At 37.5% G+C, this 13,181-nt stretch overlaps 1 protein-coding gene and 1 pseudogene across 5 annotated transcripts in view; one reads left to right on the top strand and one right to left on the bottom strand.

Moving 5' to 3' along the window:
- ALMS1 (ALMS1 centrosome and basal body associated protein) overlaps nt 1-13,181 on the top strand; it is a 231,023-nt gene that overhangs the window by 146,255 nt on the left and 71,587 nt on the right. For 4 of the 5 annotated variants that reach the window (XM_086700836.1, XM_086700840.1, XM_086700835.1 and 1 more), the window contains 3 exons: nt 951-1,121; nt 3,714-3,851; nt 7,453-7,602. In XM_086700836.1, the coding sequence (XP_086556962.1) occupies nt 951-1,121; nt 3,714-3,851; nt 7,453-7,602 (459 nt within the window). Of the gene's footprint in view, nt 1-950; nt 1,122-3,713; nt 3,852-7,420; nt 7,603-13,181 lie in introns of those variants that run through there. The other variant, XM_086700838.1, reaches the window with a different exon arrangement.
- LOC112869011 (aurora kinase A pseudogene) lies at nt 5,337-6,505 on the bottom strand (annotated as a pseudogene).

Raw genomic sequence — 13,181 nt, 5'->3', positions numbered from 1 at the left:
CAATCTATCCTTAAAAAATCCTCATGACTTACTTATATTTGCACCGTACTAATGAGACTGCTTTCTCATCTCTTACTGGCATATATATTTTAGGTACTCAGAAAATGCATGAAGTGCAGAATCCCAGATTAGAAAGAAAAAACATTTTTATAGAAGATCCTGTTCTAGTTGCTAAATACTCTTGTATGTCCAGAGATATTCTTCACCTCTTTTTTGTGGCATCAATGAACTTCTCTTACCAGTGGACATGGGAATATTGAAATGTATTTTAAAAAAATAAAAATTACCTTCAAATCTTGTATTTATCACACAAGATTTTCCTTTGAATGTTTTCTATCTTGTATTATCATCAGATTAATCTTCCTAAAACATAGCTGATTACATTTTCCCTTTATTAGAAATGTACAATGATGTTGCATTTCATATACAAAGAGTACAATTTGTACTCTTTAGCTTGGGATTCCATACCCTGCTGAATTTTGTCCCAAACAATTATGTTTTAATATTTCCCACCATTTTCTTTAATATATTGTATGATCTGTCCTGACCCCAAAGTGACTGTGGTTCTTATATACTCTTTGCTTTCCTGCCTTCTTGTCTTTGCTCATGTTTCACCTCTGCCTAAAATGTCTTTCTTCCTTCCTTTGCATATTTCAAAAAGCCTACTTATTTTTCAGGTTACAGTCTATAATATTCTCCTCTCTTTGAAAATCTTCCTGACTGGAAATTGTCTCTCTTCTGAACTGATACTCTATATATCTTCTGTCATTTGCTTCTCCACCTTATATTGTTGCAATTTATTGTACATGTCTGACATCCCCTTCTGATCACACTGCAACACTCCTATTGTATCTTTTTAATAGAAGTGGTTTAAGAGGTAAGTTTTTTGTCTCTGTTCAACTTCATGTCTATATATTTGTTAATTGTACTACTTTCCTACTTTGCTGTAGGATCCAATGATGCCATCGCTCCAGACTTCCCAGCTGAGGTGCTAGGCACCAGGGATGATGACCTGTCCATCCCTGCTGACACTAAACATAAAGAGGGGATCTACAGTAAGAGGGCCGTGGCTAAGCCATCCTTCTCAGTGGGGAAAAACCCCCCTCAGAGAGATAATGCAGGTAACTGTATTCACTTTTTATATTTTGTGGCCTTTTTTTCCCTGGTCATCCAAAATGAGAATATTTTCCAGTCTTCATCTTATTTCTGGTGTTATGCAAACTTTTCTGTTAGCTGTTTTATTGGGTGTGTATAAGAAGGTAAAATATTTATGAAATCTTTCAAAATGCTTCACAGGCTTCTTAAAACTATAAGCTGTATTTTCACTGTGGGAAATAAAATAGATTGCAACTTTTGGAATAAAAAAATATGCAATCAGGTATATTTTACAAACTGAAATCCAGAAAATCTTGATTAAATTTGCCTCATGAATTTATCTGTCAGATGGTACAAACTAATATTTTCATAGGTTGGAAGTATATGGCTCACATGGTATTTTAAATTTTCTTTTCATTTTGCTGCTGACATTTAAAAATAAGATTTAGGTCTTCCCTGGAAAAATCAGAATATCTGGTTGCCCTCAGCTTGCATTCCTTCATGGCAATGATCACCTGCCCCTGAGTCATGGCTGTTACTTGCGGAGAAGATGTACATTCTCCTGTTTGCTTTAATTCTCCACACTTCTCAGAGCCAGTCTGCTTCATTCATCTACCTTATCTGTCTGGTCACTGTGGCTATTTGAATTTTCAATTTTATCCCCAGATAAAGGCCTTACTATTTTATAAGAGCTTTTAATATTTAGGGACCTGCTTGATTTTTTTTTTCCTCTGCATCCTTGGTACTATACTTCTTTAGTTGATACATGGTAGTATTTATTAAATGGAGACTCCAGGGGCCACTAAAAATTCTACATGTGTAACTGTGTTGCTTTGTTCCATTTACAGTTTTTTATTCCTGTGCATAGCTATTAGCCAAATAGGTGCTACTGATCCCAGGGCAGATTTTAAGCATAGGGTAGTTCTATGTTCCAGTTTGGGCATGTTTTGTTTTTTTGTTTGCTTATTTGTTTTAATGTTTATTTTTGAGAGAGAGAGAGGGCGCATGCACGTTGTGTGCTCACGAGCAAGCAGGAGAGAGGAAGAGAGAGGGTGACAGACGATCCAAAGCAGGCTCCACGCTGACAGCAGAGAGCCTGATGTGGGGCTCGAACTCTTGAACCACTAGATCATGACCTTAGCTGAAGTCAGACACTTAACCAACTGAGCCACCAAGGGGGCCCCGTGTATTGTGGATAATACATGCAATATAGTAAAAACATCAGAAACATCAGAGATTGATAAACTCTAAATTCAGCATAAAGGTTTCTGCTGAAAAGGCAGAGAATGGTATCACTAAGGCTTTACAACAGGAAATCATATCTGTAATATTTCATTTCTTAAGCTCTTTGGGAGACACATTATGTTACGTCTTTAGTAATGTCCACTGCTTTTCTGATTTTGTTGTTGTTGTTGTTGTTGTTGTTGTTGAAAAATATCCATACTTAGCAATAAGAGATGTATCTCTTTTCAGCCCATTGTAAAAACATATAACCTTGGAGTACCTGGTTGGTTCATTTGGTTGAGCATCCAACTCTTGATTTTGGCTCAGGTCATGATCCCAGGGTCATGGGATCGAGCCCCACATTTGACTCTGCGGTGAACATGGAGCTTGCCTAAGATTGTCTCTCTCTCTCTCTCCCCCCCCCCCCCCGCCCCTTTCAGAGCCCACTCATGCGTACTGTCTCTCTCTAAAATAAAATGGGGCACCTGGGTAGCTTAGTTGGTTAAGTATCTGACTCTTGGTTTTGGCTCAGGTCATGATCTCATGGTTTGTGGGTTCAAGCCCCATGTGGGGCTCTACACTGACAGTGCAGAACATCCAGGTGGGATTCTCTCTCTCTCTCTCTGCTCTCTCCTCCCTCCCTCTCTCTTTCTCTAAAAAATAAACATTTAAAAATAAAATAGTTTAAAAAATATATAAACGTTATTAACTGTATGATGACTGTTATCCTAGTTGTTGCATTGGTGATTTTAATATATTTAGTAACACTGTTTTATAATTGGGTTTTTTCATATAATAAAAAAGAAAAGAGCTGATTAAAAAAGACCAATAAGATAGATAAATCTCTAGCAAGTATGACCAAGAAAGAAAGTAGAAAGTATTAGACAATTTGAAAAGGATATAATTTCAGGAGATCTTAAAAAATCATATGAGTATTATACATAAAATCTAAATGGTGCTTTTCTAGATGCTTTTCTAGGATTGTATGAAATATCAAAATTGCCTCAACAAAGTGACAAAAACTTGGAATAGACCAAAGAACTCAAAAGAGGAGTTCAAATTTACTTTTCTACTTTGAAAAAATACCTGATCTTTTTTTTTTTTAACTGTTGTGTCAAATCAGCAAAGAACAGATTTAATTTAAAATGGTATTTTACTTAAACCATCGTCGTATACAGAAAAATATGGAAAACTTTCCAATTCATATTGTAAACCCACCATAATTGTCATAGCTTTTATATGGTGGGGCCTAGGAGATGCTTTTTTTCTTGATGTATGAAGAGGTTTGGGTTTTTGTTTGAGGCTTATTTTTTTGAGTGGGGGGTTACTTGCCTATTGTGTTTATTGTCTTTTCCTTTGTCCTGTTGTCTTTTCACATGATGTCATTATTCCAGATGCCAAAGTTCAAGTTTCTGTCAGTGGGGATGAGAGCCTTTCAGACAAAAACCAGAAAAAGGAGATCTACAGTAAAAAGGCGGTGGCTAAGGCTGCCCACCCTGAAGAGAAAGAATTCTTGGAGACAGCCACTGCAGGTAACTAACTGGATTATCTGCATATTATTTTCTTCTAGCCTTCTAAAATGAGTATAAACAGCCAAGTATTCTCTATTCCCTTGCTGTCTTCAGCTTTTCTCTGTGTTGCTCATATGTGAAATAGGATATTAGCTGCAAGTTTTTGGTATAGATTAACTGGTGAAATTAACATTTTTAAAGCTCTTTAAGACATTTCTGGAGAACTTTGGAAAGATAGTACACAAGTTAATCTCATTGCCAGAAATTCACTTAATGGACTTTTAAAAACTTTACTGATAAAAAAAAAAATTAGTTCTAGGAGATGCTCACTCTCTAATACCATTGTTGTACATAAGCCTTTTATTCTTTAGGAATTCAGCTTGTTTACTTCTAACTACCTATCCTGTTAATTTAGTTCAATGGGATTATGCTAATTAAAAATGCCTATAATAGTGTGTTTAAGTTAGGATTCATTTTGGCTCTGAGAGATGAAAACAAAAACAAAATAGCATTGGTTTAAAAGAACACAGGGAATTTTTTCTCTTTCTTGTAAACATCCAGATATAGACATCCATGGATGACCTGGTACTCCCCTGTATCAAGGAACAAAGCTCTGTCTCTCCTGTTGTTCCAACACTTTTAGCCTCCATTCTCATATGGTAGCCATCAGGCCCATATTCCAGCCAACAGAAAACAGAAAGGAAGAAACGAAAAGAAAAAAATATATTCCTTCTTTTAAATATTTCTCAAAAGTTACATGTACCATTCCCCTTCCATTCTATTGGCCAGACTTAGTCACACGCTCACATCAAGCTGTGTTGCCAGGGTGACTGGGAAACATAATCTTTATTCTGGTAACCATATGCCCAATTAAACCAAGTTTCTATTTTAAAAAACAAAAACAAAAACAAAAATCTTCATTTTAACATTTAAAAAAAAGAATCACATGTTCATTCTGAAGCTTTTCCAGACTTGGCCACCCAGTAAGATACACACAGCCTCTCAGGTACTTGGAAGGTTATTGCACAGCTCTTTAAGTGATCACATAAGAACAAAGCGGTCACTTTCCCATAGCCAGACCCTGACTTCATCTTCCACAAGGACGCCTTACTCAAAACAGGCTGTGGGGTAGCTGCAATTCAACCTTGCCCCCATATTATGAAACCAGTGAAGTTAGCACAGGTCTTGTGGCTTCTTTCATTTCAGAGTGTCATCTTTACTGAAGTAAAACTTTCTGAATAGGAGACCAAAGTACTACCTGCTCAGCAAAAAAAAAAAAAAAAAATCTGTAATGCTCTAGATTGGAGGCAGGCAGTCAGCAATAAGATGAATGTCAGTAGCTGGTTCTTGACAGATTCTACAGCAGCCCTGGCATCATAGGGATTTCTCTCCCTGAGAGGTTCCTTTTTTTTTTTTTTTTTTTTTTAAAGTAATCTCTACACCCAGTGTGGGGCTTGAATTTACAAACCTGAAATCAAGAGTCACATGTTCTACCGGCTGAGCCACTCAGGCACTCTTCCCTGTAAGGTTCTTAAGATGGAAAGATTCAAAGTTGAATCTTTGCTTTTTTTGGCTACTAGATGGTTTTGATGAATTTGCTGTGATCCAGGAGTGTTCAGGTACTTTTTTGAGAATCAGGCTTTGGCTAGGGTTATGCTTTAGCTGCCTAGAAAAGAAGTCCCTGACTCCCCCGGTACAAAGTCAGGGAATGTGAATTCAGCTCACGGGTTGTTTTTTTATAGATCTCTTGGTATGTGTTTGTCTCAGCAGGAGGCTTCCCAACTAGAAATTTATAGCAAAGAACCCCAGGGCTCCAGAGATTCACCTTCTCAGCATGCATTCAGCCTTTAATCATCTCAGGGGGCAAGTAGTCCATGGTGCCGCAGTGGGTGGTTCTGGAGGATGAGGCCATATACCATAATATACCGTAATCTTAAATTCTCAGTTCATTTAAGGAGCAGGTTCTCTGGTTTAATGTCTCCATGAAAACTCTCTTTAAACTATGGTAAGACAGGGCATTTGCGAATCCTGTGGTCTAAGAGTTGCAGTCCTCTGCTCATCAGACTGACAGTTCGTGAGGTTCTCCATAGACAAGTCCAAGGAGTACATATTCTAGAATTAGGTAAATTCTGGTGGCATCATGGGAGTAACCATATAGTCTGAAAATACTTGGATATCTAAGGTGGGATTGGATTTGTACTTCTCAACTGATGCTTACCTCTTACTTCTTCAGTTGAGCTTTAAATAATACTTCAAGAGCCAGGATAAACTTGCTTTTTCTTTCCCCAAATAAACATTTAGGGAAAGTTTCTTTTACCCAGCAGGTGGCCAAATCAAAATCTTCCAAAGCCCATTGTTTTTCTGTTTTGATGCCAGTTCCTTTTCAGAATTGTTTCCAAGGGCTGATGGCTAGGGCTGCTCTTTAGTAACCTAGGGACAGGACTAGGGACACTGGTTGCCTGCAATTGCTTCTGCCTCGGATTCTAAACCAGTATATGGCTGCAGATGGATTTTGTGCTCATGAAGGCACTCACTGGGAGGAATATGAAGGACACAAGATCCACCGAGCCTTGCCACTCTGTTGTCAGCGATTTATTTTGGAGGAAAGGAAAATGGATTTCAGAGGACAGCTGGTAGTCTCTGCCACGACTGTAAATAGAAACATTTTGGAGCATAATTAGCCACTTCTCTTTTTGTGTATTGCTTTTTTTCACAAGTTATGTTGTGTTCTGGGCAACGCTTCAAAATTTTACCCCCCTTTTTGCTGTTGCTAAATGAATGTTCCAAAAATAGATCACGTTAATCTCATAATCAAAAAGTTTTCATTGTCCTTAAGAGTAAAATCTAAACCCTTTTACCACAGTCTTTCAGAACAGTATAATCAACTACCAAACAACTTTTCAGACACCTCTTTTCTTTATAAATTGTATACTCAAATAAACCATATACTTGCTCTATTTCTTAGATGTTCAGTTGCTTTCCTGACTTTATTGTTTTTATATGTAGTTACCTTTGCCTAAAATGCCTTTCTTTTTCTATCTCAATGTGTATTCTAACACATTCCCAAATCAGTATTTTATTTTAGAGTTCTTTCGTGATCCTCCTAGCTAGAGGTAGTTTCTCTTCCTTTGAGTACATATATTTCTTTATCTGTCTTTGTCTTATGCTATAATTCTCTTATTTTGTATGACAGTTGTTTTTGTACATTTTTAAACTCCAATTTGGATTAAGAGTTTCTTTTTTTTTTTTAATTTTTTTTTTAATGTTTATTTATTTTTGAGACAGAGAGAGACAGAGCATGAACAGGGGAGGGGCAGAGAGAGAGGGAGACACAGAATCTGAAATGGGCTCCAGGCTCTGAGCTGTCAGCACAGAGCCCGACGCGGGGCTCGAACTCACGAACCGTAAGATCATGACCTGAGCCGAAGTCGGACGCTCAACTGACTGAGCCACCCAGGCGCCCCTGGGTTAAGAGTTTCTAAACACATTTCTAAATGGTCTTTTTATTTTTTTCTAAAATATCAGTAACAGTGCCTTTCACATATTAGATGCTTGAGAGGCATTTAAAAATATTTTTTGTCAACTTCCAGGTCTGGATACTGTGTTAATTTACCTCTCTTAGGTTCTAGTGGTGCTGCTGCTGCAGAGCCCTCAGCTCGACTACAAAACATAAAGATTGAAAGTCCACCAGACACTGAAGCCATTAAACAGAATGAGGAGATCCATAGTAAGAGGACAGAAGATCAAGAATCCTTGCAGATAGATATTGCAGGTAATGGGATTGGGGCAGGGGAGTTGCGGATTAGGGATTGGGAGTTGGCGGGGAGGACGAGGAGGAGTGACAGAGAATGAGAGAGAGAGACAGAGCCTGTGTCTGTGTGTTTCCATTTTATTCTGATAATATTGCCTCATGATTTAAATAGAGATCCATTTTTCCTTTTCTTTTCTTTTCTTTTCTTTTCTTTTTTTTTTTTTGGCTTTCATGAAAATTACATCAGTGCTATGTGTGTTAGATGTATATATTGATTTGTAAGATAATTGTTACCATTGGGAAAAGATGTTGTGAACTTAGAAACAGGATCACAAACAAATACTTTAAGGCTGATAGTACTAGAAATCAAGGATCATGTCTCATTACTGAAATAGGGAAAACCTAAAATCTGAAGGCATTCCAGAAGACTGTGATAAAGACGGAAAGAGCCTCAATACAAACTTTTAAAAAATTACAGTAAAAAAGAGCCAGGATCAGATTTATGTTTACCCATGCCCCCCTACTTCTTTTTCTTTGTTGTTGTTGTTGTGGTTTTTTTTTTTTTCTTTTAATTCATGTTAGTTAACATACAGTGTTGGTTTTAGGAGTAGAACCCAGTGACTCCTCACTTAAATATAACTCCTAGTGCTCATCCCAACAAGTGCCCTCCTCAATGTCCGTCACCCATTTAGCCCAGCCTGCCACCCATATCCCCTCCAGCAACCCTCAGTTTGTTCTCTGTATTAAAGAGTCTCTTAGGGTGTGCCTTCCTCTCTTTTTTATCTTATTTTTTTTACCCATGGCCCCCTATTTCTAACATAAAAGAATATATAGAACATAAGTTCTTTATAGATTTTGGATGCTAACTTTTATCCGAAATCTTATTTGCAAATATCATTTCCTATTTCGTTGGTTGCCTTTTAGTTTTGCTGATTATTTCCTTCACTGTGCAGCAGCTTTTTATCTTGATGAGGTCCCAGTAGTTCATGTTTGCTTTTGTTTGCCTTGCCTCGGGAGACATGTCAAGTAAGAAGTTGCTGCGTCCTAGGTCAGTGAGGCTGTTCCCTGTTTTCTCCTGTAGGGTTTTGATGGTTTCCTATCTTACATTTAGGTCTTTTATCCATTTTGAGTTATTTTTGTCTGTGGTGTAAGAAAGTGGTCCAGGTTCATTCTTCTGCACGTTGCTGTCTAGTTTTCCCAAACCATTTGCTAAAGAGACTGTATTTTTTCCATTGGATATTCTTTCCTGCTTTGTCAAAAATTAGTTGGCCATACATTTGTAGGTCCATTTCTGGGTTCTCTATTTTGTTCCATTGATCTCTGTGTCATTTTTTGATGATTACAGCTTTGTAATATAGGCTAAAGTCCAGAATTGTGATGCTTCCAGCTTTGGTTTTCTTTTTCAACATTACTTGGCTGTTTGGGGTCTGTTTTGGTTCTATACAAATTTTAGAATTGTTTGTTCAAGCTATGAAGAATGCTGGTGTTATTGTGATAGGGATTGAATGTGTAGATTGCTTTGGGTGGTATCGACATTTTAACAATATGTATTCTTCCAATCCATGAGCATAAAATGTTTTTCCATTTTTTTGTGCTTCAGTTTCTTTCATAAGCTTTATAAGTTACAGTATTTAAAATTATAAAAGTTACTTCTAAACGAGTAAAATCAAACTACAAAACATCCAAACTATTTAGAAAAATGCTAAGAGTAACAGGAAAATAAAGGGCGGAAAAAAGAAAAAAGTAAGTTTGTAACAAAAGAAAATACCATAAAATCGATAATGGAAGACATATATAAGACAATATAAACATTTATGGGATAAATTGATCTATTAAAAAAAAAAACTTCTCAAATTAGGTTAAAAAACAAGCTGAGGTCCATGCTATATAGCATACACATTGAAAATAAAATGACACAGGGGCGCCTGGGTGGCGCAGTCGGTTGAGCGTCCGACTTCAGCCAGGTCACGATCTCGCGGTCCGTGAGTTCGAGCCCCGCGTCAGGCTCTGGGCTGATGGCTCGGAGCCTGGAGCCTGTTTCCGATTCTGTGTCTCCCTCTCTCTCTGCCCCTCCCCTGTTCATGCTCTGTCTCTCTCTGTCCCAAAAAAATAAATAAAAAAAAAAAAACGTTGAAAATAAAATGACACAGAATGGTTGAAAATAAAGGAAAACTAGATATATATTAAAAAGAAATATGGAGACATGATATTAATATAGACAACACCCAGACTGTTGCAGGAATTAAGGAGGAATATTTTTTTGATATAATTTATTGTCAAGTTGGCTAACATAGAGTGTATATGGTGTGTTCTTGGTTTTGGGGTGGATTCCCGTGATTCATCGCTTACATACAACACCCAGTGCTCATTCCACCAAGTGCCCTGCTCAATACCCATCACCTATTTTCCCTCTCCCCTGCACCCCCAATCAACCCTCAGTTTGTTCTCTGTATTTAAGAGTCTCTTATGGTTTGCCTCCCTCCCTCTCTTAAGGAGGAGTATTTTTATACTGATTTGCAATCCACAAAGAGGCTATTACACATAACTCTTTAACCATGAATTAGCATAAAAATATATGTAACATGAGAAAAAGATGCCTAACTGGGGAAAAGGAATTTTGCTTGGCGATGGGAGGAATGCAGAACAGACCATACACTAGCAGAAAACTCTAGAGAACCTTCAAGGAGAAATGGACAATACAGAATAGCAGTAGAGAAGTTGAATATACATGCTTGGCTCATGAGAGATCATAGAAATGAAATTATTTATAAAAAGCATAGTTGAAAATACATCCTGGAATAATGCAAATAATGAGGTTTGATCATAGATATGTAGAAATGTTTCTATGCCTTAAAAAAACTTCAAAACTTTTCAAGTGCCCATAGAACATTTATAAAGAGCTTTATTGACATATAATGCACATATAGTACGGTTCACCCATTTAAAGTATGCAGTTCAGTGGTTTTTCCCTATTCTTAAGAATGTGCAGCCATCAACACAGTTGATTTTAGAATGTTTTCATCACCTCAGGAACAAATCCTATACTCTTAGCTATCATCCCTCTACCTCCTAATCACCTACCACTGATCTACTTTGTCTCTGTAGATTTTTCTATTCTGGACCTTAATACAGTAATTAGTTATTATGGAATCATGTAAAGCTTAGCTGGTGTTTTTAGTTTCATATAAGTAATAAAATGTATCAAAAATTTATCCATTTTAGTGGCTGAATAATATTCCATTATATGTATATGCCACTTTTTGTTTTTGTTTTTGTTTTTTTTCAATATATGAAATTTATTGTCAAATTGGTTTCCATACAACACCCAGTGCTCATCCCAAAAGGTGCCCTCCTCAATACCCATCACCCACCCTCCTCTCCCTCCCACCACCCATCAACCCTCAGTTTCGTCTCAGTTTTTAAGAGTCTCCTATGCTTTGGCTCTCTCCCACTCTAACCTTTTTTTTTTTTTTCCTTCCCCTCCCCCATGGGTTTCTGTTAAGTTTCTCAGGATCCACATAAGAGTGAAAACATATGGTATCTGTCTTTCTCTGTATGACTTATTTCACTTAGCATCACACTCTCCAGTTCCATCCACATTGCTACAAAGGGCCATATTTCATTCTTTCTCATTGCCACGTAGTACTCCATTGAGTATATAAGCCACAATTTCTTTATCCATTCATCAGTTGATGGACATTTAGGCTCTTTCCATAATTTGGCTATTGTTGAGAGTGCTGCTATAAACATTGGGGTACAAGTGCCCCTATGCATCAGTACTCCTGTATCCCTTGGGTAAATTCCTAGCAGTGCTACTGCTGGGCCATAGGATAGATCTATTTTTAATTTTTTGAGGAACCCCCACACTGTTTTACAGAGTGGCTGCACTAATTTGCGTTCCCACCAACAGTGCAAGAGGGTTCCCATTTCTTCACATCCTCTCTAGCATCTGTAGTCTCCTGATTTGTTTATTTTGGCCACTCTGACTGTCGCGATGGTGATATATCTGAGTGTGGTTTTGATTTGTATTTCCCTGATGAGGAGCGACATTGAGCATCTTTTCATGTGCCTGTTGGCCATCCAGATGTCTTCTTTAGAGAAGTGTCTATTCATGTTTTCTGCCCATTTCTTCACTGGGTTATTTGTTTTTCGGGTGTCGAGTTTGGTGAGCTCTTTATAGATTTTGGATACTAGCCCTTTGTTTGATATATCATTTGCAAATATCTTTTCCCATTCCGTTGGTTGCCTTTTAGTTGTGTTGGTTTCCTTTGCTGTGCAGAAGCTTTGTATCTTCATAAGGTCCCAGTAGTTCATTTTTGCTTTTAATTCCCTTTTAATTCCCTTGCCTTTGGGGATGTGTCAAGTAAGAAATTGCTATGGCTGAGGTCAGAGAGGTTTTCTCCTGCTTTCTCCTCTACGGTTTTGATGGTTTCCTGTCTCACGTTCAGGTCCTTCATCCATTTTGAATTTATTTTTGTGAATGGTGTGAGAAAGCGGTCTAGTTTCATCCTTCTGCATGTTGCTGTCCAGTTCTCCCAGCACCATTTGTTAAAGAGACTGTCTTTTTTCCATTGGATATTCTTTCCTGCTTTGTCAAAGATTAGTTGGCCATACTTTTGTGGGTCTAGTTCAGGGGTTTCTATTCTATTCCATTGGTCTATGTGTCTGTGTTTGTGCCAATTCCATGCTGTCTTGATGATTACAGCTTTGTAGTAGAGGCTAAAGTCAGGGATTGTGATGCCTCCTGCTTTGGTCTTCTTCAAAATTACTTTGGCTATTCGGGGCCTTTTGTGGTTCCATATGAATTTTAGGATTGCTTGTTCTAGCTTCGAGAAGAATGCTGGTGCAATTTTGATTGGGATTCGATTGAATGTGTAGATAGCTTTGGGTAGTATTGACATTTTGACAATATTTATTCTTCCAATCCATGAGCATGGAATGTTTTTCCATTTCTTTTTATCTTCTTCAATTTCCTTCATAAGCTTTCTATAGTTTTCAGCATACAGATCTTTTAAATCTTTGGTTAGGTTTATTCCTAGGTATTTTATGCTTCTTGGTGCAATTGTGAATGGGATCAGTTTCTTTATTTGTCTTTCTATTGCTTCATTATTAGTGTATAAGAGTACAACTGATTTCTGTACATTAATTTTGTGTCCTGCAACTTTGCTAAATTCATGTATCAGTTCTAGCAGACTTTTGATGGAGTTTATCGGGTTTTGCATGTATAAGATCACGTCATCTGCCAAAAGTGAAAGCTTAACTTCATCTTTGCCAATTTTGATGCCTTTGATTTCCTTTTGTTGTCTGATTGCTGATGCTAGAACTTCCAGCACTATGTTAAACAACAGTGGTGAGAGTGGACATCCCTGTCGTGTTCCTGATCTCAGGCAAAAAGCTCTCAGTTTTTCCCCATTGAGGATGATGTTAGCTGTGGGCTTTTGACAAATGGCTTTTATGATGTTTAAGTATGTTCCTCTATCCTGACTTTCTCGAGGGTTTTTATTAAGAAACGTTGCTGAATTTTGTCAAATGCTTTTTCTGCATCGATTGACAGGATCATATGGTTCTTATCTTTTCTTTTATTAATGTGATGTATCACG

Source organism: Puma concolor, chromosome A3 (assembly GCF_028749965.1).
Source record: "Puma concolor isolate L17-30 chromosome A3, mPumCon1.1.hap2, whole genome shotgun sequence".
Lineage (NCBI taxonomy): Eukaryota > Metazoa > Chordata > Mammalia > Carnivora > Felidae > Puma > Puma concolor.
This window is presented reverse-complemented; position numbering and strand designations above follow the sequence as displayed.